General features: G+C 35.9%; 1 protein-coding gene across 12 annotated transcripts in view; it reads right to left on the bottom strand.

The window, feature by feature from the left end:
- Positions 1-27,802, bottom strand: part of LOC139979103 (uncharacterized) — a 201,824-nt gene that overhangs the window by 110,900 nt on the left and 63,122 nt on the right. For 6 of the 12 annotated variants that reach the window (XM_071989777.1, XM_071989778.1, XM_071989775.1 and 3 more), the window contains 2 exons: positions 26,968-27,007; positions 23,438-23,515 (listed from right to left, as the gene is read on the bottom strand). In XM_071989777.1, coding sequence (XP_071845878.1) covers positions 23,438-23,515; positions 26,968-27,007 — 118 coding nt within the window. The remainder of the gene's footprint in view (positions 1-23,437; positions 23,516-26,967; positions 27,008-27,802) is intronic. The other 6 variants (XM_071989781.1, XM_071989784.1, XM_071989776.1 and 3 more) reach the window with 1 other exon arrangement.

Genomic DNA, 27,802 nt, shown 5'->3' on the forward strand with positions numbered 1-27,802 from the left:
ATTATTTGCAAACAGAAAAGACAAAAAGATGACAAAGAGAAAGAGAAATCAACCACTTTTGGAAATATTTGTCCAAGCAGATGAAAAACTAGCATCGAGTTGGATCTCCGCTACTTCCACTGATGTGTACAAGTTGTTTCTTCTTCTTGTTCCGAGACATGACATATAAAGATACAATTTACACAGCTACGATGGTAATCAATATCACGCCGCGGCGAATGCAAATAGCCTGAAAACCATGCTTCTCACCCCCGAAGGAGGGGGGGGGGTGGAATCGGGATTGTTAAATTAAAATGGATGAGCCATATATCAACGGTTATGAGACGAACAACTCTAAAAGATGAATTGGTGCAAACATTTTCTCTTTCCACGTCACCGAGGAAGAGGCAGATTTCTTTCGCATTTCACAGCCTCTTTTCTGAAGTCTCACCATTTCTGTATATTACAAAGATTGGGTATTAGGAATACATTGTATCCATAAATAGATAAACTGAGAAAGGCCGCGTAAGGAGAAAATGACTCTTACAACTGTCAAAGGTAAACTTTAAATCAATCGGAGGAATGTACAATATACTTCAACATGACCTCAAAAGACCACAAGCTTTCATTTTTGCTTTTAGTCCCCTTCCTTCCCTTTCTTTAAAACACTTTTAACAGCAAGGTGTTCTTCTCAATGTTATCACTCTCAACAGTAAAACTTTTAATTTTCCTTAATTGATTTTGTTACGACATTTTTACATAATTTATGCCGCAAAACACTTTTTATACATCTTCTGTTCGATACTTCATTTTCTAGACTCTCCTTTTCATAAGGAGTCAAAGGGTTTTTATTTTTGGTATCCTTGCTTGTGGCATTATTCAACGTAGCTGCTCACATTTCATCATAAACTAACAACATATACTACTAATATGATACAGTTTAAAAGAAGTAGCTCTGTATGTTTGCAATCATATCAAAATCCAACAAAACAATATCTGTAATTTAAAATGTTAACCAAAAACAGGTGTACATTACCAATGAACCAAAGGTTCAAATTCCATTGGGGGTTTAATAGTAATAATTTACTTATATATATTCTCTCAACGGTGAAAAACCAGCTATGACTAATTGAGTAGTCAAGATGTCTGGTGTAAATATTATTCTCTCAATACACTTGAAATCGAGGTTCCACTTCAGTTTATCAGTACATAGAGGCATCAAATGTCATTTGTATTGCCATCAAATGTTTACTCTAGAAAGACTAAAAGTGCCACGTTACACACCATAAGCCAGTACTATTAACATCCTAAAATTATTCCTAAATGAATCATACCCATCATCCTAATTGGTATTAGAATTATGTGCTAGAAATGTGACAGCGAAGGGAAAGGAAAAGTCATGACCCCGCACTTAAAAATTTCTGATTTATCTAATTTCTTCATTTCTAATTAACAGTAATTTTATTTCAAACATTAATTCCTTTTTATTTCGCTACATAATTGACACATTATTTCCCAGAACAATTTTCAGGATTTTTATCTTTTTCAAAACAATCAGCAACACTGTAAAAAAAAAGTATCTCTTCTTATCCACCTTGAATATCTTGAGAAGAAAATAGCCTTTGAAATCCTTTGCCAAACCATCAAAAATTTCAAGCATTATTGCCATTGTCATTGTGGCATCGTAGATTCACTTCATTTCCATAAACTATACGGCAATTAAAACTCGGCCAGTGGGTGCATGCAAGTAATTAGCCTTTCAATAGGCAGATGGGAGAGGCCTTCCCTGATATTTTAAATTCAGCTGTCCAGCAATTTGGGTTGAAAAAAATCTAAAAGAAATACTTCAAAAAAGGTGAAAATGTACAAACCCTGTGTTGCTTTAAGGGAATGACATGTGACAAAAACCAATGTAGATTTTGATTTTTTTTTTCCTTTTTTTTGGGGAGTTTTTGTTCGTACAATCAATAACAAAGACAATTTCACACTTATTTATTATGGTTAATTATAAACTTGCTTCCGATTCAGGATGGAGATGCTATAAAACAAACAGCAACGGTGGTTTTATTTCACACTTTGCTTTGACATACGTGTCAAAAAACAAAAAATTGTGCCCATTGAGAGAAAAACCATCTGCATCTATTTTGTACATCTCTACTTGACAATCAGCTTGGCTGTGCTTTAACATTTACGGATTGTGGTTTTTCCTTTTTCCTTCCTTAGAAACACACCAAACTTAAATGTTAAAATACTACCTGGCCATGCTTAATTGGAAAGGGGAAAAGACGTATAGTTGGCACGGCCGACCAAATTGTTCCAAATAGCGGATTATTTCAGAGGTCTAAGTATTGAGCGTTTATGGTAATTAGAAAATAGAGTAATTAGAAATGGAAATCATCCATCAAAAATAAAACAAACTGCTTCATTAATTAAACTTCAAATTATAAAGAAGAAAAAAACAGTTCTTTACGATCTCAAATTTCAGAGAATATATGTTCAGCCATAGATAGTGTAATTCTCAACATATGCTAATACCTTATCATGAAATAAGCAAATATTGTGGTTGTACAGTAGCTTATCAATCTTGTATCAACTTGACTTTATTTCACTGTCATTATTACAATATATTCCAGTTTAGGTATATATATAGTATGTAGACAATACCTACATCGATGCGTGCACATGCGTGCACACCCACACACACACATCTATGTGCACATCTATGTGTGCACATCTATGTGTGCACATCCACTGAGCACATGCAAGAAATAAGTCGGTGGAGTCAATCTCCAAATCTTGCCATTTTGCTAACTTATTATAAATGTTGTACTACAAGTTGGTGTTTTGACCAACCCTCCCTCCCCCCCCCCCCCCATCCAATTTCTAACTTCATGTTCCATGGAGTTACGTACAGTAGTTACCATCAAGTACTGCAGAGTCAAGTTTGATAACTTTTATCAAAGATAAATGCAAAAAAAAAAAGAAAAAGGATAAAAAGTGGCTAAGAAGTCATCAATTGCAGACATTACGTAGCAAGTATAAAACAAGATAATGAATTGTTATAAAAGACTGTTGAGTTGGATAAATGCCAAGATCCCGGTGGCTATGGTATTTGAGACTGAGGAATTGATAAAGAATAAATGCTCTTAAAGAAAAGAAACAATTTTTACAAGAAGGAAATTGATTCATTATTGTCTATCCCTGAATTTTATATGAGCGAAAAGAAAGAGCTTTCAAAGTCTGGATTATAAAGATATTTTGAAGACTAATCAGTGATGGCAGGGAAATTAATTTGGAAGGAAATTTTCTCAAAGCCTCTTTTTTATTTTATTTTTTAAAAATTTTCAACAGAGAATTTCATTTCTTAGCATGGTAGAATGTGCTTTTCCCATTTAATTTGATTTTTTTTGAAGGGGGGGGGGCCAAAAATATGATCTCTTACATTAATACCAATGAAACTGAAAACCAATGTACAAATGTACAAAAATATATCAGAAAACTTTCAAAATGCTGTGCGTTGGATGATTAATTAATACTTTAATATTTTGCTATATTTTGCTATATTATAAGATGTCACATGATTGTCAATAAACAATGAATCATGTTGTTTATGAGCTGCTTCAACTTCTACCTGGCTCTTATGTTAAGAGTGATAAAGTATGGCAGATCAGCAACAAAACTGGCTGTAGGATCTGTCTTTCATGACAACAGTAGTCGACAAAATCCTGTTTAATGATTAAATGATATATGGACACAATTCACGCAGTCTCTTATTAATATCTTTGGCAATATGAAGTCAAATAAGCTGTCTAGGAAATTACAATACAGAAGGGAAAATGAGAAAAGTGAAATGGAAGAAACAAATGGAAAAAAAATAGAAAATGATGAAAACAAGAGCCCAAGGGCACTGTGGTTCCTTGCTTGGGGTATATGACAATACACATAATATTGTCAAGCAAGATTGGGCTCAAATAGTCCAAGTAATTGTGGTCCTACATGTTCCCATAAAGTAACCAACACTATAGCCAACACTTTTGTGATCACAAAATGTGATCAGATTTTTGATCAAAAGACACTTTTGAGATCTAAATATGGCGTCGAAAATGTAAGAAATATAAGAGACCTACAAGCGTGTCAACAGATATGATAACATTGGTGACCTCAGACGACATGACCTTAAAGTTTCAAAATGTTCCACCACCCCATTCAAAACTTGTCCCAAAATATCAACCATGTCACACCTTGGCATTGAGATTTAATTGCATTAAATGTCAAAAAATTAACTTTGAACTTGTATACATCTATAACTTCACACACAAAGGTCACCCGGAGGTCAACCAATTGACATTTTTGATCGGTGAGACCTAAATAGAGCATGACTGTAAAAATTCAAACATTTTTTCTTTGCCCATTTTCTCCCCCCAAAATACTACTTTTTTAACATTAGCTGACCTTTGGTGACGTTGGATCACATGACCATTAAGTTTGAAAATATTCCCCTATACCATTTGCAACTTGTCCAAAAATATCAAGCTTGTCACACCTTGGAACTGGGAGTTATTGCACTAAATGTCTGAAAATTAACTTTGACCTCATATAACTTCGCACACGAAGGTCACACGGGGGTCAACCCATTTGACATTTATGATCAGAAGGTACCTATAACATCTGAAAATAGCATCGAAACTGTAAAAATCCACAAAACACGAAAAGGTCACCAGAGGTCAAATTGAGGTCAAGGGTCACCCAGATGCGGGTCGACAATTGGATTACATTGAAGCAACTCCCAACCCTAACGGACAATTTGTTTTCAAGTTATCGCAAAAATACTAGTTTTTTATCATTAATTGACCTTTGGTGACCTCGGATCACATGACCGTTAAGTTTGAAAATATTCCCCTATACCATTTGCAACTTGTCTCAAAATATCAACTGTGTAACACCTTGGTACTGGGAGTTATTACACTAAATGTCTGAAAATTAACTTTGACCTCATATAACTTCACACACGAAGGTCACACGGGGGTCAACCCATTGACATTTATGATCAGAAGGTACCTTTGACATCTGAAAATAGCATCGAAACTGTAAAATTCCACAAAACACGAAAAGGTCACCAAAGGTCAAATTGAGGTCAAGGGTCACCCAGATGCGGGTCGACAAATGGATTACATTGAAGCAACTCCCAACCCTAACGGACAACTTGTTCTCAAGTTATCGCAAAAATACTAGTTTTTTATCATAAATTGACCTTTGGTGACCTTGTATCACATGACCGTTAAGTTTAAAAATATTCCTCTATACCATTTGCAACTACTCCAAAAATATCAAGCTTGTCACACCTTGGAACTGGGAGTTATTGCATTAAATGTCTGAAAATTAACTTTGACCTCATATAACTTCACACAAAAAGGTCACACTGGGGTCAACCCATTGACATTTATGATCAGAAGGTACCTTTGACATCTGAAAATAGCATCGAAACTGTAAAAATCCACAAAACACAAAAAGGTCACCAAAGGTCAAATTGAGGTCAAGGGTCACCCAGATGCGAGTCGACAACTGGATTACATTGAAGCAACTCCCAACCCTAACGGACAATTTGTTCTCAAGTTATCGCAAAAATACTAGTTTTTTATCATTAATTGACCTTTGTTGACCTCGGATCACATGACCGTTAAGTTTGAAAATATTCCCCCATACCATTTGCAACTTGTCTCAAAATATCAACTGTGTAACACCTTGGTACTGGGAGTTATTACACTAAATGTCTGAAAATTAACTTTGACCTCATATAACTTAACATACAAAGGTCACCTTGGGTCAACTTATTGACATTTTTGATTGATGAGACCTAAATTAGAGCATCAAACTATACAAATTCAAACATTTTTTCTTTGCCCATTTGCTATCCCCAAAATACTAGTTTATTAACATTAATTGACCTTTGATGACCTCGTATCACATGACCGTTAAGTTTGAAAATATTCCCCTATACCATTTGCAACTTGTCCAAAAATATCAAGCTTGTCACACCTTGGCACTGGGAGTTGTTGCATTAAATGTCTGAAAATTAACTTTGACCTTGTATAACTTCGCACACGAAGGTCACACGGGTGTCAACCAATTGACATTTTTGATCGGAAGGTACCTTTGATATCCAAATCTAGCATCAAAACCAAACATTTTCTTTTTTGCCCGTTTCCTCCCAAAATAAGCACATTTTTTCTAATGTGACCTTTGACCTTTTGACCTTGGTTTCAGATGTAGTTTAATCTCCTGATTCCAAAAAACAAAACGACAAGTCTGTACAACCATCCTAACTCAGACCGAAAAACTTTGACCCCATATAACTTCGCACATAAAGGTCACACAGGGTCAACCTGATGACATTTATGATCAGAAGGTACCTTTGACATCTGAAAATAGCATCAAAACTGCAAAAATCCCCAAAAACATGTAAAGGTCACCAGAGGTCAAATTGAGGTCAAGGGTCACCCAGATGCGGGTCGACATATGGATTACATTGAGGCAACTCCCAACCCTAACGGACAATTCGTTCTCAAGTTATCGCAAAAATACTCGTTTTTTATCATTAATTGACCTTTGGTGACCTCGGATCACATGACCGTTAAGTTTGAAAATGTTCCCCTAACCAGTTCACAACTTGTCCCAAAATATCAACCTTGTCGCACAATGGCACTGGGAGTTATTGCAGTTTTAATTTGTTCGGTTTTTGGACCATAACTGACCTTTGGTGACCTTTGTGGGCACCAAAAACAATAGGGCACACCTTCTCCATATGGCGGATCTATAATCCAAGTTTGGCCTCAATCCAACATTCCCTTATTGAGATAGAGCGTACCCAAGCAAGTGTCACAGACGCACACACACACACACATACACACATACACACACACACACACATACACACACACGCCAACCTGACTGCATAGGTTCCTTTTGCTAAAGCAAAGAACCAAAAATCAAACAAAAGCAAGAAAACCATGAAAAAAAAACACAACACAAAATATCTGATCTGTTTGGTATCATGTGATACTGCTCGGGTTGGTATCATTTCGTCTGATCTCAACTTTGTATCATCTTCTCTGACCTAAACTAGGACACATACATGTACGTACACTTAGATAACGGATACAGCTTTATATTGAGACACATGTTAGCAACTCTTCATACAGAGGATAAGTGTAAGCAGTGCTGCCATACAAAAAGAGTTCTCCCAATTGTACACACAAGAAATCTTATGTTACAGTTCTGGTCAGCTTTCATGACACAGTTGTAAAGAAACCCCTGTCATCTATGGTACACGCAAGGTGTTAGGTATATACTTGACTAGCATATTCCACTCCCCCCCCCCCCCTACCGTCCCCTCTCCAATACTGTACATAACAGACCCTAATTTAAGGGAGAGAGTGATGAGAATGTAGAACAAAGGATTGAGGTCTAACAGTCACAATGGTTGAAGTTCTGTTCTACCCAGAAACTAATCGATTGTGCTCTTCTGAAATTTGGGATGGGGAATTTCCTCTCAAATCTATCACGAGGAGCCCGCATTAACAATAACTTCATCTGAGATATAACTCTAGTTTACTTCTATCTGGAAGTTTCAAGCATTGTCTCTGGTTACCTATATTACATCCTTTGAAAGATGAAGCTAGGACAAGAGTCACTTGACATCATCCCGAGAGGCAATTAGTCTGACATAACATCAAGATTGTTTACAGAAAGTTATTCTTGGGTAATTCTTTCAACATTTCTTCCAATTACTATTACGAGGCAGTGTGACGATCAAAATTACATATCGATGTCGATATCACGGAAATAGACTCGCATTCATGAATAACCTTTAAATAACAAATGTCGGCATTAATACAGGCTGTCTCCCTCTCCACACATGTACTTTCACATTCTCTTGAACTCTAGCATGATTCTGTTATAATTTAGTAATATTATGTACCTATATACGTATGTATTGTACTGTACTGATGTACTGTACATCCAACATATCAATTCTACCTTTATGGAACACAGTAGCATATATGTCAGCCAACCTGATGTTTACAAATAGTCTCTTAAGAAGCCTCCAAATCACTGGAATGGCATCCCACAGAGAACAATGCAAAATTCATAAACTGATATGAAAGATATCTGTGAAGATATTAGAGTGGCTTTCTTATCACAGATGTCACAGAATAAATCAAATGTTACACAAGACTACTAGAGGACAAATGTCAGATAACAAACTAAATGAGCAAACTTAATTATGAAGAATTCCAGAGGTGGGAGAGAGGAACCATGTCAGTCCAAACGAAAGAGTTACCAGTGAAGTGAAGTTGAGTACCACATTCATAGAGTACACATATACAGTACAAGTGATTCTGCACACTGTTCAAATGTACTCAAGTTTAACACACATATATGGAAAGTCAAACTGTATTTTTATACCAACTTGAAATATAGGCAAACATACTAAACAAATTTTATTTTTACATTAAGTACAGGTTTTGTTGTCATATAAATATGTAAATATATATAACAAAGATTCAGATGTTTACTTCCTGTTGCAAACTTAGTGCTCAATACATACTGTAGAAGTAGAGCAAGTACATAATGTCCTTAAAAGTGCCACGTTACACACCATAAGCCAGTACTATTAACATCCTAAAATTATTCCTAAATGAATCATACCCATCATCCTAATTGGTATTAGAATTATGTGCTAGAAATGTGACAGCGAAGGGAAAGGAAAAGTCATGACCCCGCACTTAAAAATTTCTGATTTATCTAATTTCTTCATTTCTAATTAACAGTAATTTTATTTCAAACATTAATTCCTTTTTATTTCGCTACATAATTGACACATTATTTCCCAGAACAATTTTCAGGATTTTTATCTTTTTCAAAACAATCAGCAACACTGTAAAAAAAAAGTATCTCTTCTTATCCACCTTGAATATCTTGAGAAGAAAATAGCCTTTGAAATCCTTTGCCAAACCATCAAAAATTTCAAGCATTATTGCCATTGTCATTGTGGCATCGTAGATTCACTTCATTTCCATAAACTATACGGCAATTAAAACTCGGCCAGTGGGTGCATGCAAGTAATTAGCCTTTCAATAGGCAGATGGGAGAGGCCTTCCCTGATATTTTAAATTCAGCTGTCCAGCAATTTGGGTTGAAAAAAATCTAAAAGAAATACTTCAAAAAAGGTGAAAATGTACAAACCCTGTGTTGCTTTAAGGGAATGACATGTGACAAAAACCAATGTAGATTTTGATTTTTTTTTTCCTTTTTTTTGGGGAGTTTTTGTTCGTACAATCAATAACAAAGACAATTTCACACTTATTTATTATGGTTAATTATAAACTTGCTTCCGATTCAGGATGGAGATGCTATAAAACAAACAGCAACGGTGGTTTTATTTCACACTTTGCTTTGACATACGTGTCAAAAAACAAAAAATTGTGCCCATTGAGAGAAAAACCATCTGCATCTATTTTGTACATCTCTACTTGACAATCAGCTTGGCTGTGCTTTAACATTTACGGATTGTGGTTTTTCCTTTTTCCTTCCTTAGAAACACACCAAACTTAAATGTTAAAATACTACCTGGCCATGCTTAATTGGAAAGGGGAAAAGACGTATAGTTGGCACGGCCGACCAAATTGTTCCAAATAGCGGATTATTTCAGAGGTCTAAGTATTGAGCGTTTATGGTAATTAGAAAATAGAGTAATTAGAAATGGAAATCATCCATCAAAAATAAAACAAACTGCTTCATTAATTAAACTTCAAATTATAAAGAAGAAAAAAACAGTTCTTTACGATCTCAAATTTCAGAGAATATATGTTCAGCCATAGATAGTGTAATTCTCAACATATGCTAATACCTTATCATGAAATAAGCAAATATTGTGGTTGTACAGTAGCTTATCAATCTTGTATCAACTTGACTTTATTTCACTGTCATTATTACAATATATTCCAGTTTAGGTATATATATAGTATGTAGACAATACCTACATCGATGCGTGCACATGCGTGCACACCCACACACACACATCTATGTGCACATCTATGTGTGCACATCTATGTGTGCACATCCACTGAGCACATGCAAGAAATAAGTCGGTGGAGTCAATCTCCAAATCTTGCCATTTTGCTAACTTATTATAAATGTTGTACTACAAGTTGGTGTTTTGACCAACCCTCCCTCCCCCCCCCCCCCATCCAATTTCTAACTTCATGTTCCATGGAGTTACGTACAGTAGTTACCATCAAGTACTGCAGAGTCAAGTTTGATAACTTTTATCAAAGATAAATGCAAAAAAAAAAAGAAAAAGGATAAAAAGTGGCTAAGAAGTCATCAATTGCAGACATTACGTAGCAAGTATAAAACAAGATAATGAATTGTTATAAAAGACTGTTGAGTTGGATAAATGCCAAGATCCCGGTGGCTATGGTATTTGAGACTGAGGAATTGATAAAGAATAAATGCTCTTAAAGAAAAGAAACAATTTTTACAAGAAGGAAATTGATTCATTATTGTCTATCCCTGAATTTTATATGAGCGAAAAGAAAGAGCTTTCAAAGTCTGGATTATAAAGATATTTTGAAGACTAATCAGTGATGGCAGGGAAATTAATTTGGAAGGAAATTTTCTCAAAGCCTCTTTTTTATTTTATTTTTTAAAAATTTTCAACAGAGAATTTCATTTCTTAGCATGGTAGAATGTGCTTTTCCCATTTAATTTGATTTTTTTTGAAGGGGGGGGGGCCAAAAATATGATCTCTTACATTAATACCAATGAAACTGAAAACCAATGTACAAATGTACAAAAATATATCAGAAAACTTTCAAAATGCTGTGCGTTGGATGATTAATTAATACTTTAATATTTTGCTATATTTTGCTATATTATAAGATGTCACATGATTGTCAATAAACAATGAATCATGTTGTTTATGAGCTGCTTCAACTTCTACCTGGCTCTTATGTTAAGAGTGATAAAGTATGGCAGATCAGCAACAAAACTGGCTGTAGGATCTGTCTTTCATGACAACAGTAGTCGACAAAATCCTGTTTAATGATTAAATGATATATGGACACAATTCACGCAGTCTCTTATTAATATCTTTGGCAATATGAAGTCAAATAAGCTGTCTAGGAAATTACAATACAGAAGGGAAAATGAGAAAAGTGAAATGGAAGAAACAAATGGAAAAAAAATAGAAAATGATGAAAACAAGAGCCCAAGGGCACTGTGGTTCCTTGCTTGGGGTATATGACAATACACATAATATTGTCAAGCAAGATTGGGCTCAAATAGTCCAAGTAATTGTGGTCCTACATGTTCCCATAAAGTAACCAACACTATAGCCAACACTTTTGTGATCACAAAATGTGATCAGATTTTTGATCAAAAGACACTTTTGAGATCTAAATATGGCGTCGAAAATGTAAGAAATATAAGAGACCTACAAGCGTGTCAACAGATATGATAACATTGGTGACCTCAGACGACATGACCTTAAAGTTTCAAAATGTTCCACCACCCCATTCAAAACTTGTCCCAAAATATCAACCATGTCACACCTTGGCATTGAGATTTAATTGCATTAAATGTCAAAAAATTAACTTTGAACTTGTATACATCTATAACTTCACACACAAAGGTCACCCGGAGGTCAACCAATTGACATTTTTGATCGGTGAGACCTAAATAGAGCATGACTGTAAAAATTCAAACATTTTTTCTTTGCCCATTTTCTCCCCCCAAAATACTACTTTTTTAACATTAGCTGACCTTTGGTGACGTTGGATCACATGACCATTAAGTTTGAAAATATTCCCCTATACCATTTGCAACTTGTCCAAAAATATCAAGCTTGTCACACCTTGGAACTGGGAGTTATTGCACTAAATGTCTGAAAATTAACTTTGACCTCATATAACTTCGCACACGAAGGTCACACGGGGGTCAACCCATTTGACATTTATGATCAGAAGGTACCTATAACATCTGAAAATAGCATCGAAACTGTAAAAATCCACAAAACACGAAAAGGTCACCAGAGGTCAAATTGAGGTCAAGGGTCACCCAGATGCGGGTCGACAATTGGATTACATTGAAGCAACTCCCAACCCTAACGGACAATTTGTTTTCAAGTTATCGCAAAAATACTAGTTTTTTATCATTAATTGACCTTTGGTGACCTCGGATCACATGACCGTTAAGTTTGAAAATATTCCCCTATACCATTTGCAACTTGTCTCAAAATATCAACTGTGTAACACCTTGGTACTGGGAGTTATTACACTAAATGTCTGAAAATTAACTTTGACCTCATATAACTTCACACACGAAGGTCACACGGGGGTCAACCCATTGACATTTATGATCAGAAGGTACCTTTGACATCTGAAAATAGCATCGAAACTGTAAAATTCCACAAAACACGAAAAGGTCACCAAAGGTCAAATTGAGGTCAAGGGTCACCCAGATGCGGGTCGACAAATGGATTACATTGAAGCAACTCCCAACCCTAACGGACAACTTGTTCTCAAGTTATCGCAAAAATACTAGTTTTTTATCATAAATTGACCTTTGGTGACCTTGTATCACATGACCGTTAAGTTTAAAAATATTCCTCTATACCATTTGCAACTACTCCAAAAATATCAAGCTTGTCACACCTTGGAACTGGGAGTTATTGCATTAAATGTCTGAAAATTAACTTTGACCTCATATAACTTCACACAAAAAGGTCACACTGGGGTCAACCCATTGACATTTATGATCAGAAGGTACCTTTGACATCTGAAAATAGCATCGAAACTGTAAAAATCCACAAAACACAAAAAGGTCACCAAAGGTCAAATTGAGGTCAAGGGTCACCCAGATGCGAGTCGACAACTGGATTACATTGAAGCAACTCCCAACCCTAACGGACAATTTGTTCTCAAGTTATCGCAAAAATACTAGTTTTTTATCATTAATTGACCTTTGTTGACCTCGGATCACATGACCGTTAAGTTTGAAAATATTCCCCCATACCATTTGCAACTTGTCTCAAAATATCAACTGTGTAACACCTTGGTACTGGGAGTTATTACACTAAATGTCTGAAAATTAACTTTGACCTCATATAACTTAACATACAAAGGTCACCTTGGGTCAACTTATTGACATTTTTGATTGATGAGACCTAAATTAGAGCATCAAACTATACAAATTCAAACATTTTTTCTTTGCCCATTTGCTATCCCCAAAATACTAGTTTATTAACATTAATTGACCTTTGATGACCTCGTATCACATGACCGTTAAGTTTGAAAATATTCCCCTATACCATTTGCAACTTGTCCAAAAATATCAAGCTTGTCACACCTTGGCACTGGGAGTTGTTGCATTAAATGTCTGAAAATTAACTTTGACCTTGTATAACTTCGCACACGAAGGTCACACGGGTGTCAACCAATTGACATTTTTGATCGGAAGGTACCTTTGATATCCAAATCTAGCATCAAAACCAAACATTTTCTTTTTTGCCCGTTTCCTCCCAAAATAAGCACATTTTTTCTAATGTGACCTTTGACCTTTTGACCTTGGTTTCAGATGTAGTTTAATCTCCTGATTCCAAAAAACAAAACGACAAGTCTGTACAACCATCCTAACTCAGACCGAAAAACTTTGACCCCATATAACTTCGCACATAAAGGTCACACAGGGTCAACCTGATGACATTTATGATCAGAAGGTACCTTTGACATCTGAAAATAGCATCAAAACTGCAAAAATCCCCAAAAACATGTAAAGGTCACCAGAGGTCAAATTGAGGTCAAGGGTCACCCAGATGCGGGTCGACATATGGATTACATTGAGGCAACTCCCAACCCTAACGGACAATTCGTTCTCAAGTTATCGCAAAAATACTCGTTTTTTATCATTAATTGACCTTTGGTGACCTCGGATCACATGACCGTTAAGTTTGAAAATGTTCCCCTAACCAGTTCACAACTTGTCCCAAAATATCAACCTTGTCGCACAATGGCACTGGGAGTTATTGCAGTTTTAATTTGTTCGGTTTTTGGACCATAACTGACCTTTGGTGACCTTTGTGGGCACCAAAAACAATAGGGCACACCTTCTCCATATGGCGGATCTATAATCCAAGTTTGGCCTCAATCCAACATTCCCTTATTGAGATAGAGCGTACCCAAGCAAGTGTCACAGACGCACACACACACACACATACACACATACACACACACACACACATACACACACACGCCAACCTGACTGCATAGGTTCCTTTTGCTAAAGCAAAGAACCAAAAATCAAACAAAAGCAAGAAAACCATGAAAAAAAAACACAACACAAAATATCTGATCTGTTTGGTATCATGTGATACTGCTCGGGTTGGTATCATTTCGTCTGATCTCAACTTTGTATCATCTTCTCTGACCTAAACTAGGACACATACATGTACGTACACTTAGATAACGGATACAGCTTTATATTGAGACACATGTTAGCAACTCTTCATACAGAGGATAAGTGTAAGCAGTGCTGCCATACAAAAAGAGTTCTCCCAATTGTACACACAAGAAATCTTATGTTACAGTTCTGGTCAGCTTTCATGACACAGTTGTAAAGAAACCCCTGTCATCTATGGTACACGCAAGGTGTTAGGTATATACTTGACTAGCATATTCCACTCCCCCCCCCCCCTACCGTCCCCTCTCCAATACTGTACATAACAGACCCTAATTTAAGGGAGAGAGTGATGAGAATGTAGAACAAAGGATTGAGGTCTAACAGTCACAATGGTTGAAGTTCTGTTCTACCCAGAAACTAATCGATTGTGCTCTTCTGAAATTTGGGATGGGGAATTTCCTCTCAAATCTATCACGAGGAGCCCGCATTAACAATAACTTCATCTGAGATATAACTCTAGTTTACTTCTATCTGGAAGTTTCAAGCATTGTCTCTGGTTACCTATATTACATCCTTTGAAAGATGAAGCTAGGACAAGAGTCACTTGACATCATCCCGAGAGGCAATTAGTCTGACATAACATCAAGATTGTTTACAGAAAGTTATTCTTGGGTAATTCTTTCAACATTTCTTCCAATTACTATTACGAGGCAGTGTGACGATCAAAATTACATATCGATGTCGATATCACGGAAATAGACTCGCATTCATGAATAACCTTTAAATAACAAATGTCGGCATTAATACAGGCTGTCTCCCTCTCCACACATGTACTTTCACATTCTCTTGAACTCTAGCATGATTCTGTTATAATTTAGTAATATTATGTACCTATATACGTATGTATTGTGGGGGGTGGGGGGTGTGGTGGGTGAGTGGGTTATACGTGTTGGGTCGGTGTGCTGGTGGATATAAGTGCTACTGTTTTCTGTATTGTTCTCTCTATTTACTTTTGGGAGCGCTCTACTAGACAGGCCCTCTGGATTTTTTTGGAGTGCTTCCTTTCACAATTTTCCTTGTTGTTGATATGTCACTTAGTTCTCTGTATTTATATTGTGAAGAAACAAATAAATGAATGAATGAATGAATATGCAATGGCTTCTCTGCCATATAGCCCTGTATAACAATGAATCCTATTACTTCCCTTTTAACTACAACCTCTTTCTTTTAATCCAGAACAATGACCCCTTCATGCCTGATTTAATCATAAATTATGCTATATATTATGAGACTGCAATGTTTATGAGAAGACAGAAAGGGGAAAGATATTTCTGAGAACTTCACCAAAATAATGTTCAGGAGGAGTTGTAAAGATATATACTCTCAGACACTCTTCGCATTTTCCCAAAAAATTAAAGACGAACGTTTGAATTAATTCTCCTACAATTAAAAGAATCCTGTATATATTTGCTTTTTCTTTTCTTTTCCTTTTTTTGGCTTTCCTATTAGCTGTGAATCATAAAGCAGAAATGGCAACATCTCTGCTGAGTGATGGATCATTTCAGACTTCCTGAGCTATGTAGCCAGGGCACCCAGATGTAGCCAGGGGTACTTCTTCAATGGAAGCTGAGCCTTAATATTATAATAGGTTTAATATGACTGTACGACTTAATATGATTTCCTGTATATCACCATCAGACCTTAAGTCACAAAGACAAGATCATATTTCTTTTCTTAATACTGGTGGATCCATAGCTGTCATCTTAGTTTCTCAAAGATAAACAGCATAATACGGTTGAAATATTTCCACCCTAACCCTTACCTATTTATTGGGGGGGGGGTGGCATGTGGAGGGATGCTAGATGGAATAGGGGGGAGGGGAGGGGTGGGCATAGCTGTGGAAAAAAAATATCCCATAATTCCACAAATCTGGTGTTTGGTACAAGGCTCTACACTGAAAAGTCACAGCACTATATGAATAGGTGTCTCCCTATGACACCCTTTCTTAGAAGTGTCATATAGGTAAAGAATGCATTGACTCTACATTGACACTATTGTATATTGTTACAAAGAATTCTGCAATCTAACTTCAATACCAAACAAATAATTTTTACCTTAGTTACGAGCGACACCCTTATCGTTGCTCCACATCTTCACCTACTGTAATTTTTACAACCCTAGAATATCGGCATCGACAGACACACACTACAATGAAGAACAGATTTTAACTGTGGAAAAAGTGACCATCAGGAAGTCATCACAAAACCACAGGGAAAGAAACAGAGTTAGGAAGGAGCAGCAATGTGTGAAAGTTTGGATAAAATTGTCAAGGTTGTTTTATACATGTATTAGTTTCACCATCCACCCAAGGGCGGCGGAAGCACTTTTAATCTGGGGGGGGCACCGACGTCGAAGGGCACTTTGCAGAAATTCGATTGGACTGATGCAGCCTGATATTTAGTACCCTTCATAACTCTTATTGTATTATCTTATTTGCGTATACACATCACTCCATCAATTACGCCCGCCCCCCCCCACCCTCAAGGAAAATATGCATACTAGCACTGCAATATCCAATGTGCATATTGGGAAACAAGGCACAAGTTTTCTTTTGAGACAATGAGGTGAAATCATGCTAGTTGCTAATGTAGGAACTTCCGAATTAGAGTTTATTTCTTGTTAATATCTTAACAAATTTTTCCATTCGAAATAACTTTGACCCACAGAAATTCATTAAAAGTCAGGGGCGTAGCCAGGATTTGCAAAGTTGTATGCACGACTATCTGAGCGGAGCGCCACCATCGGTTGGCGCGGAGCGTACAAGAAAAATTTTTGGGTTTACAATGTCCTCAGATGGCTGGAAACGGCCCTTCCCGAGTGTTCATTCTGGTTCCCTGGCCTCTTGCTAACTTGAGACACCTCAATTTTTATGTAGAAAAAGGGCACATTTTTAACCTGAGGAAAAGTGGGGGGGCACGTGCCCCCTGTGCCCCCCCGGTTCCGCCGCCCTTGCATCCACCAGTCGAATACAGAGATTGTATATATCCAAAGTGTAGGCCTGCCTGGTTATTTACTTAAAATCACTGACTGTTTCCTCCTACAATTGATTCTAAGTTGATATGTCTGTTAAAAAATATGGACCAGCAGTCTCCATGTATTACATTCGGGTATGCATGCATACCAGTAACTACAAGATCATGCTTACATACCGTATAGGCTCCAAGTAATAGTGCAGTATGCACACTAGAATATAGTACACTATGTTATAGTGTACTACTATGTAGACTGCAAGTAATAGTATGCACACTAGTTTATAGTACACACTGTGATAGTTAACTATTACGTAGACTTCAAGTAATAGCACAGTATGCACACAAGTATATAGTACACTATGTGATAGTGTACTACTACGTAGACTGCAAGTAATAGTATGCACACTATTATATAGTACACAATGTGATAGTGTACTATATTTATACCAGCAGATACTACTTCTATAAGCTTAAACAGGCAGATAAGTAACAGAGCGATACATAATAGGCTAGACACCACTACAGCAACCACTAAATATTGGAGTAGTGTGTATATACTATAAAGACTCCAAGTAATAGCCCAGAATGCACACTAGAATACAGACAATATGCTGATAGTGTACTATATACAACCTAACTAACATTGTAATGAATTCTAGTAGACACCAATCTTGTAAGAGAGAAATAAACACACTATGAACGACTAGATAATAGCATAGTATCGTAGTAAATACTACAATGCTCATTGCCTTATATCAATGCTGGTACTTATACACAGTTACGTATACACAACTGATGTGACAGCATTTGAAGTTACAGCCTTGAAGTATGAAACTATCCCAGGTTAATCTTAAAATCAACAACGAGGTCATTCCTGTTCACCATGCTCTTAGTGACAGCATATACCATACATAATCCATGCAGAAGAAGGGAACAGTTAAAGGAACCATTAAATATAAGTAACCACAATAAAATATATTTGAAAATTTGGAAAAAAAGGGTCAATGGATTGTGCTGTTGATGATGATACAAGAGAGAACTGCAATATAAAGTTAAGTCGTAAATGAGCCAGAATGCTCTAGGAGGGTTATGGAAAGAACCAGACAAGAAAAAGAAGAATGGAAGTCCTTATCAGAATGTGTCTGTAATTATAGCCAAAACAAAGAAATACACTGCACGGTCTAATTATTAGCTGCCCTTTGCATCTATCACATTTAGGTGATTGTCACTGAAAACAACAACAACCGAACCTAAATTTTTCATTAGAAATTCTTTGGAAAAGTGCGCATCTAACACTTTTCCCATTCCGTCGGTTCCGTTGCTTCTTATAGAAGTAGCCATCAATCATGAAGAAACCGTTAATCATGCCCAATTCTGCAGAGGCAGGTCACTCTAATAGATAAATCCTTACATTTGATACTCTCACTAATGGTCCAGCCATCACCATCCCATAATAATATTCATCCATACCGGGCATAGAAATCGTGGTATGTCTTTTCGCAGGAGCAATGAACTCCCCGAGATTTCCCGCCGTGGTTTAAACTGAAAAACCGGGATCTGTGAGAGTGGTTTGCCGTTGGAGCAAATTAAGAGAAGCAAGTAACATCCCTTGGCTTTAGTAACAAAAACAATTAAAATGAAATAAATGCATCCCGAGGGCAAAGACCCCCTGGTAGAGCTGAAACATTAATTTTTTAATAAAATCAACCACTTTGATAAAATATTAGAAAATTTATGAAATGTCCCTCATTGACAGTTTATCTAATTATTTCTTTAGTCGACAGCGTAAAACTACAGACACATTCCGCAAAGATTTCCCATCCGAAGGAGAAGAAGAAGAACCTTTTCAAAGAGTTGGGAGAGACACCAAAAGCATTTAAAAATAATAACATCTTTCTCTGTCGTTTTTTGTTTACTCACCGATGACAGTGCGCAAGTCCATGCGAGTCGGCACACAGTGACATGGGAGAGAATGGGGAAGATATCACAGGCAATAAATTAGAAACACCAAGAAAAAACAAACTGTCTCTCTCACTCTCCACCTCTCACTTTCTCTTTTCTCTTTTTTTGTTCCACAGATCCTGGTGCTTTGCTGCAAAAATCGAGCTACAGCGAGATTGGTTAAGTATATAATAAATCCTGAATATAGAGATCCGTACGTCGGTCGTCGTTCATCAGGCAGAAATGCAACCATGCGTTTGTTTAAAATAAAGATATATATAGAAACATATGCAGGACTTTGGAGTGCTATTTCTTGATGTAAATTATATATACATCTCTGTCAATCCGTGGCTATCGTAAATGTGGCATGCAGCAACACTGTTATATTACTACCAATCCTCAGTGCTATCAAGTAGCAAATCATTTACACACAGGTGTCGAAACCATATGGCTGATTTCCCAGCCCCGTTGGAACATGCACTGTCTTACTGTGCAAATGATAGCTCTATACAATACTGCAGATTTTGCAGACCTAAACAAACCACACATACAGATACACGTGCAGGCCGGCATGTGTGGGTTATATCACAGATAGTATGTGAGCTCTCTTTGTGTGCTAGCTAGTATTATTGTCTATAGGCTGCTGGTAGTAATATATATCCTAGTAATAATAGGGTCTCATACCCTTCAAAATTAAAAGACGTCCCTGTTGATAATATAAAGCACTGTAAGGATGGCATGCCAGCATGCTTCAGTGAGCTTGCAACAACAAAAAGAAAACTGGCATCATGGAGTTAATAATATCATCTAATGATATGTAAGCAACATGCAACTCGGGTATGGCCGGCATTTCATATATAGTTTCCATCATAGAGTTACTCAGGCATGATAAAACAGACAACACTCATGAATGCATGGTTTAATTGGAATATCAGTATAGGGTATAGTGCAGTTGGGAGAGAGTTTATCCAATCACCATTCAAAGCAATTCACCCTTGTACTTTACAGCCAGACACACAGGCCACTCAATAAACTTCAAGTAGTATTTGCACAGCTGTAAGTACACAAAATGTCATAGAAATCAAAAATATTTTCATAAATACTAAATAGGCATATGGTGCTTCAATATTTAACTGAACCATACTTTGGCTGTCTCACATTCAATGAGTCACAATGAATGACAAATTTGCTTGCTAGTTAAACGACTACACCTAATTGTAATGAATATTAAAGACATAATGAATATTTATATCTACAAACCATTTCCTCTTCATAAATCTTCATTAAGGCATATAAACCTCTATCGTTTATCTCAGATCTGTTGGTTATCTTGTGTAAACATCTAACTCATTCTGCTAATGTTTCATTTGATATTCTATACATATTCAGTCAAGTAATTCCCTTCATCACCAAATGATTACATAATTATCCGATTCTCAGAATTTCACTTTTTACAATTTTCCAAATTTTATTGGTCCTCTTCCTAACTTTCACTTCAATGTTGTTTCAAGTATAATCAAGTCACCTTTTGAATATTCATGAAGTTGTGTGCAAAGTGACTTCTTTTGACAGAGGTCAATAACCGATACATCCCTGCATTAATGACCTGCAACAACGAAAGCAACTATCCCTTTAACGATGTTACACCAATTACATTCTTTTCAACTTGAATTTTAAGAAGCTTTATTAACCAAATGCTAGGGGAATAAAAAATAATAATCATAATCATAATTTAAAAAAAAAAATTAAATTAAATAAATAAAAATATATTGTGTCAGCAAAACACAAGTGTGAAAAGCAGAATTGGAATTACTTATTTTCTTTCTAATTCTTTTTCCGATCAGATATTTCACTCGGACATGACTCCAAATAAAAGTCCCCACAATTCTACTATAAGAACCCAAAATGATACCTGCTTTTTCAAGACATCCCTTTTGTTTTAGACAAGAAATTCTCACGTTATGTACAGTAGCGATGCGGCATTTTACCTCATGGAAAAAAATGGGCTTCGTAAATGTCACGCTCGAAACTTATGAGAGATACCCATGACAGTAATTACAGCCTGATAGAATTGTGACAGCCGAGGCATCAATCTGTCAGATACAACTAATGACAGTCATAGAAGAATTTTCTCGGGGAACGAGTAAAAAGCAATTTTTCACATAACATACAGTCGTTGTTACTGCAGCATTCACAATTCTCCCACTTTTAATTCTTGATATTGACTGGTTGTTAAAAAATTGGCATGTGTCTACTTTCTGAAGTGAAGTGTATTTGATTGAAGAATCTCCCTCTGAGAGTTTGATTCATGCCTCAAATTTAATTGTTTTTAATTAGCATAGTAATGCATCAAAAATAATATTTAAAAAAAAAACATGACAGGTCAGTTCTTCTACACAATATCAGTTTTAGGGAGGGCAATAAATAACTTCATAACCAGGACGAAAGGAGTGCATGCTTTATATAGACTAAACACTTACACCATAACATTAATAGTGCGCAATAATAATATCTTAAATTCCCTCTTCCCAACAACACAAAACATATTCACCAAGGGGATACCGACACCAACTACCGGCCTAAAACCCAAACTGTCTATGAAAGTAGAACCCACAAAAAAAGACCGATTTCTAATCATTTCTCGACTGTAACAGATTACGGCATATATGCCATTCCTGATGATACTGTGCAACTTTAATAACCTACACAAATACAACTAATTCTAATTGAAAAAAAAAACAAAATTTTTAAATTTAAAATAAAACTGACCAAAATTGACCAGCTAATGATAGATTAACCCCATTTATTATGATAACTAAATTTACCCTCAAAAACCTCTTTCATCCTACAGAACATCTGGTTACCTGTTCCTTTGTATGCCTCTAAAGTAATTCATCCATCAATGGGGTATATCACAGTTCCAGTCAACAGCATCTCATGCTAGGATTAGTTTCAATTTTCATAAGGTAAACCCACTTGATATTCAATTCACCTCAAGTCACTATGAGTATAAACATCAATGCCTATCCATACTGTACAAATACCTAAAGTACACTTAAAGTGACTGAAAATAAAGTTGATTATCCACTCTAAATAATAACATGAAGCATTCCTAGATTATAAGATTATGTTGATATGTGATATATCATTCATATCTTACAGTCCACACAAATGGGTAATAGGATGTCATGCTGGATAAACCACAGGGAGGGTATTAAGAAGTACATGCCTTCTAATCAGGCAATGACGACCATGGATAATGATACCTCGTGAATATTCATCATCTGATGCATATGCAAATATACCATGTCTACACATGACCAACTGTCACAATGACAACAATAAGTCCAAAGGTCCCAGTGTAAAATGTCAAATACACAAGGTATAATAATGTGCCATGCTTTTCCACACAAATCCAACATCATTCCCAACTTTTTCATCATCAAAAGAAATTGCCATAATTTTTATTTATTTTTTTAAATTTTTTTTTATGTATTGTATATAAATATTTCAAAATTTGGAAGATCTTGTGCCATATCGTTCAATCATATCTCTACAATGCTTTGATACAAATTTTACATATCTCCACTGGTTTTGGAACAATCAATTTCATGATCATATTAATAGCTTTCAGAGAACCTTTTATTCCAAATGTTTTCATAAACTTTACACTAGTTGAATATAGCTCTCTGTGGTGATTTCTGTTCCTTCAATTTATACTATAGTCTCTGTAGCAGAACCACTGATAGGCATACAGCTTTATCTTATTTTCAATTTTTTAATCTTTTTATGTTTATTTGTACATAAAAAGTTCCTGACTATATAAACCAAATGTATGAAACTTTTCATACATGATGTTATATACAAAAATCAAATGATTCACAAGTACAAAACCATAAATTGGGGGGGGGGGGCACATCCCATGAGGGGGAAATAGGGCCAAAAACCAAGGAGAACATGAAAAATTAAAGAGCTTGACACTGCTGTGTGGTACTTGGCAATTTCTTTTAATTTTCAAATTGTACCTTGTGCCATCTGAGTGGCCTGATGGAAGACGTAGTCTGAAAATCCTCGCAGAAGGACTTTCCTGGTAAACTGTTTACCTGTAAAATCCAAACATTTCTCTGATAATGAGCCAAACGTACGGGCCACAGAACCATTGTCAGATATATATACTGGCCTTGCTTTGCTTTTACACACAGTATGTGATCACATTACTCATTTTTTTTTCCATACTTCAAAACTTGAGTTATTGAGGAGATTTAACATGATGTCGTTTATTTATACTGATCATTTTAAAACTGAAGAGCCGTAATTAGTTTGTTCATTACAAAACATTGTCTTTCCACTTTCCTCCTTTTCCCTTTTACCTTTTTTTGTTTGTTTGTAGTTGTTTATTTTTATTATTTCTCCAACTGGCTCAGGTTGGATCTTTTACAATACGTTCACGGCTCTTGAAACATCACAGACCTCCCCACCCGCAGGCCACAATACTCAATTTTACGGTATGTTCACAGTTCCTGAAACACCACAGACCTCCCCACCCCCCCCCCCCCAAGCCCCACTCACAATCTTTCTAACACTGTCCTCACAGACTTCAATAAGTGTGACTGATATCCATGTTAGTATCACTCATGAAATGAAGAGTTTGTTTGTTTTGTCCTTAGGTAAGTGTTCTGTATGTTTATACTGCTTCTTAAAGCAGATGCAGATCATCTACCATACACCTGTTGACTTTATTTGATTTTCTTCTTTTTTGTTCTTGTCGTTGATAGTGTGTGGTTGTTTTAATACTCTTTGTCACTTTCTCCCTTCGAAGGCAGTAAGGATAAGAACCAAAGCTTCCAATCTGTCACCATCTCAGAACCTCAAATATTTACATATACTTGCTCGAATTAAAACCAATATTCCTCACTTCTTACGTTCTTACATTGCCTTCCAAAATGATACAACGTTTAAAGATAATCATGCTTTTTCCCCGCCATGTTTGGTCCAAATTTCTCCATTCCCAAATGCTCTACTCTTATATCCTGCCATGTTTGGTCCAAATTTCCTCTATCCCAGTTGCAACATTTTCCTCATTTTCTCCCTTACTATGAGGTAGAGCATTAACCTTTTCATCATCATACAAATACTATTGTATAAACTGCAGATCATCAAACTTGCCTTCTCCATGAAAGCATGAACACTGCAATGAGTTAACAAACGTAACTCTGCCTACGGCATGAGTGGGATGTTAAATTTATTACTATTGCTGTATCACAGACTGTAGAACTACCCTCGGTCTTATCATACGGCATACGATACGCAAGAATTAAACATGTTGAAGCTCAGCTAACAAACAGTCCAAAATTTGAATCACTTCAGTGTAGTTTTCAGTCATCCCCCCTCAAATCACTTGCACCTCTCCCCCCCCACCCCCTTGCTTTCCCATCACTTCTAAAAACAGGTAACCTTGGATACAACTTTAAACACTAGACAAGTCTGTTGTGGGGGTCAAAGGTTACAAGCATACATGGATCTAGACTATTGATGGCGTAGTAGGAGTACCTATAAATGTGGTGTGAAACATTTTGTAATGAAAAAGGAAATATAAAGTTTTCGGCAACTGATCAAAACAATGTGCAAAAGCAAAGCAAAGCTGTAACCAAAATCAACAAAAATTAAAAAAGTGATGAAAGAATGCAGAAAATAATAATTATACTTATAAAAATGAATTTATTACATAGATATGACATGTAAAACACAAAAAAATGCAAATAGATCCCAGTTGTTCAACAAATGGTTTTTACCCATCTCGGCACATCAGATTTTATCACTCTTTTATCTTTTATCATCAAAATTTACGCCCTAGTGTGAATTATGTAAATGTTTTTTTTGCATATCAATTAGTTATATGGTATCGAACTGTAGGAATCTGGTGCATTACATTACATATCAACAAAGGGCAAATTTTGAACAGTCGTCAGGTTGTCCGAGACGACAAAATTTCTGGTCCGACAACCAAAATCACCTTTGGAGGTTATCTAGTGGACGATTAGTTCTGCACATAAAATTCAGCTGTGCTTTGTAATTAAAATACCCCCAAATACGAAAGAGGATAATCAGGTTTTACCCCCAAAGCTGGTGTTCTATTCACCGACCTACACATCTCTCTACGGTGTGCACATTGGTCATTGTTATTTTGCTACAATTTTTTGGAATACCAAATTTACCGTTCAGACAACCCAAAAATTAAGATTTGGTTGCCTGAGGGAGAACCAGAGAAAAGCCTTATAAATTGCCCTGTTACACTGAAGTGAGAAATGCTAAAATCCTGTTCATATGCTACACTCCCTATCACTACAACCATTGTTATAAAAATTAAAATATTTCATCAGACGAAATACAATCTAAATATGGTCAAAAGCACAGAAACTAGCAGAATGTACTTTCAATAAAAACAACCATAAAAAGAAAATTTGAAAAGAGAAAGGAAAATTTAAAGAATTGATAAAACCATGAATAATGAGGACATTTGACTTCAAACAAAAGCACACACTGCAAACTTGCACATCAAACAAAATATGATATTTAATATAGAAAATTTAATAGTATTATACGGCTTGGTATTGCTGCAATGCCACATTTACATACCACAAAGCATTGTTCTGATTTTCAAATTATACATTGTGTACTGCTGCTCATGATTTTTCTTTGTGTGTGGGAGGGGGGGGGGATGGGGGAGGGAACAAAAAACTCAAAAATGTTATGACTCAAAAAAGCAGATAACAACTCAAAAAGAAGTTTCACCATCGCAGTTACAAATAATCACATCTCTTTGCAAAAGGAAATTTATAGAGACCAATGGAACAAAGACAAAGACCAAATTAAGATGTAAAATTACTGATCTTTCCTGAAGACACTCACAACTATGAAAACACAGTTGTTATTTTTCTAGTTTGTTTTTGCAATCCCCCAAACGGGTAATTTACACCCCAGGACGGATGTATGCAACACTTCACTTGTCATTCAAATGTTTTTGCTTGATTAAAGAACAAATGTAACTTCCACAGGAAGGATTATAACGATACATCGAAAATATGCAAAACTATTTTCAACCATTTTTTAACTTTTTTCTTGCTAAAGGCACCTTATTCCATCAAACGAAACAAAGTTTTGTAATTGTTAGCCACAAGTTGTCGATCCTTTTGTTACACAAAAAAAAAATGCTTTCTGTTTCTTGCTGTCGGCAATAGGAACCACATGGTTTAGTTCAGTTATCTTTTGATAACTAAGCTAGAATTGTGGTGGATACAAAGTGGATACAAAAACAAAATAGCATCCACTCTCCTCATAGAATCACACAATGATAATATTGTACATTGCAGATTGCAGATTGGTCACAGAATTCCTGTGCTAGACTCTACCTGCCCTGTAAAATATGGCATGGAGAAAAAGTGGTGCAAGTTTCAAATTAGCAAATGAAACTTTATCTTTATTTGCCATTTAAAGACATACTTGACGACAACAACAAACGAGACAAATAAGAAGCAATGGATTGTCTTGGTCTTACCTTCTTTAATTCTACCGGTGGTTGGGGGCAGATCTGGAGCCTAAGAGAGGTTATGGAAGAACAAAAGAGAAAGACAGATGAAAAGAAGTTGCTTACATTTTATTGCCTCAAAAAAGCTGGCTTGCACTTCTTAAACTAATTTCAGTTCTGACGAGATTCACGCAAGTTATTTGAACAATTTTCTGTCAAAAGACATCTGGAGAAACTTTTCTGCAATTAAACATTTTTCAAAAAAGAGCAGGTAGTTTAGTCCCGACATAATTTTGTCAATCACAGTTTCGACCGTAGTAGGCTAGGTTTCTCTTCTGTGGGTGTTTGGTATAAGTGTATGGTACGTATACATGCTAATTCTCTTCAATTTTGACTAAAGACAAACTGGATCTCCAGAGTCACTAAGTAAGCGATGTTCCATCACAAACATAACAAGAATATTTCACCGGTATCAATATACTTGCAAATGATAGCTACATTTAAATATATATCTGTTTTTGTCCAATAAATTGACAGAGTTTTGTTTCATTGGTTTAGTCTTTTCCATTCATCGCCAACTACTTTATTGTAATCAGTTTACCATTTTGAATGTAAACAACGTAACTTTAGAAAAGAATCACAGATTCTAAAAGTACTTCTGAAGCTACCTTGAAGTTATCTGGAATAGCGCCATCTACGTAGGCTATTTTTTTTTTTTTTGGCTTCTGCAATGATGAATGGTGTACTTTGCAATCTATACAATTTGCCTATACAATCTTGTTAATTAGAAATATGATTTGAAAAAGAAACAATTTGCTTTGGAGTTATGAGAATAGTAAACAACTACAGTTATACATACAAAAAT

This window comes from Apostichopus japonicus, chromosome 13 (genome assembly GCF_037975245.1).
Source record: "Apostichopus japonicus isolate 1M-3 chromosome 13, ASM3797524v1, whole genome shotgun sequence".
Classification (NCBI taxonomy): domain Eukaryota; kingdom Metazoa; phylum Echinodermata; class Holothuroidea; order Aspidochirotida; family Stichopodidae; genus Apostichopus; species Apostichopus japonicus.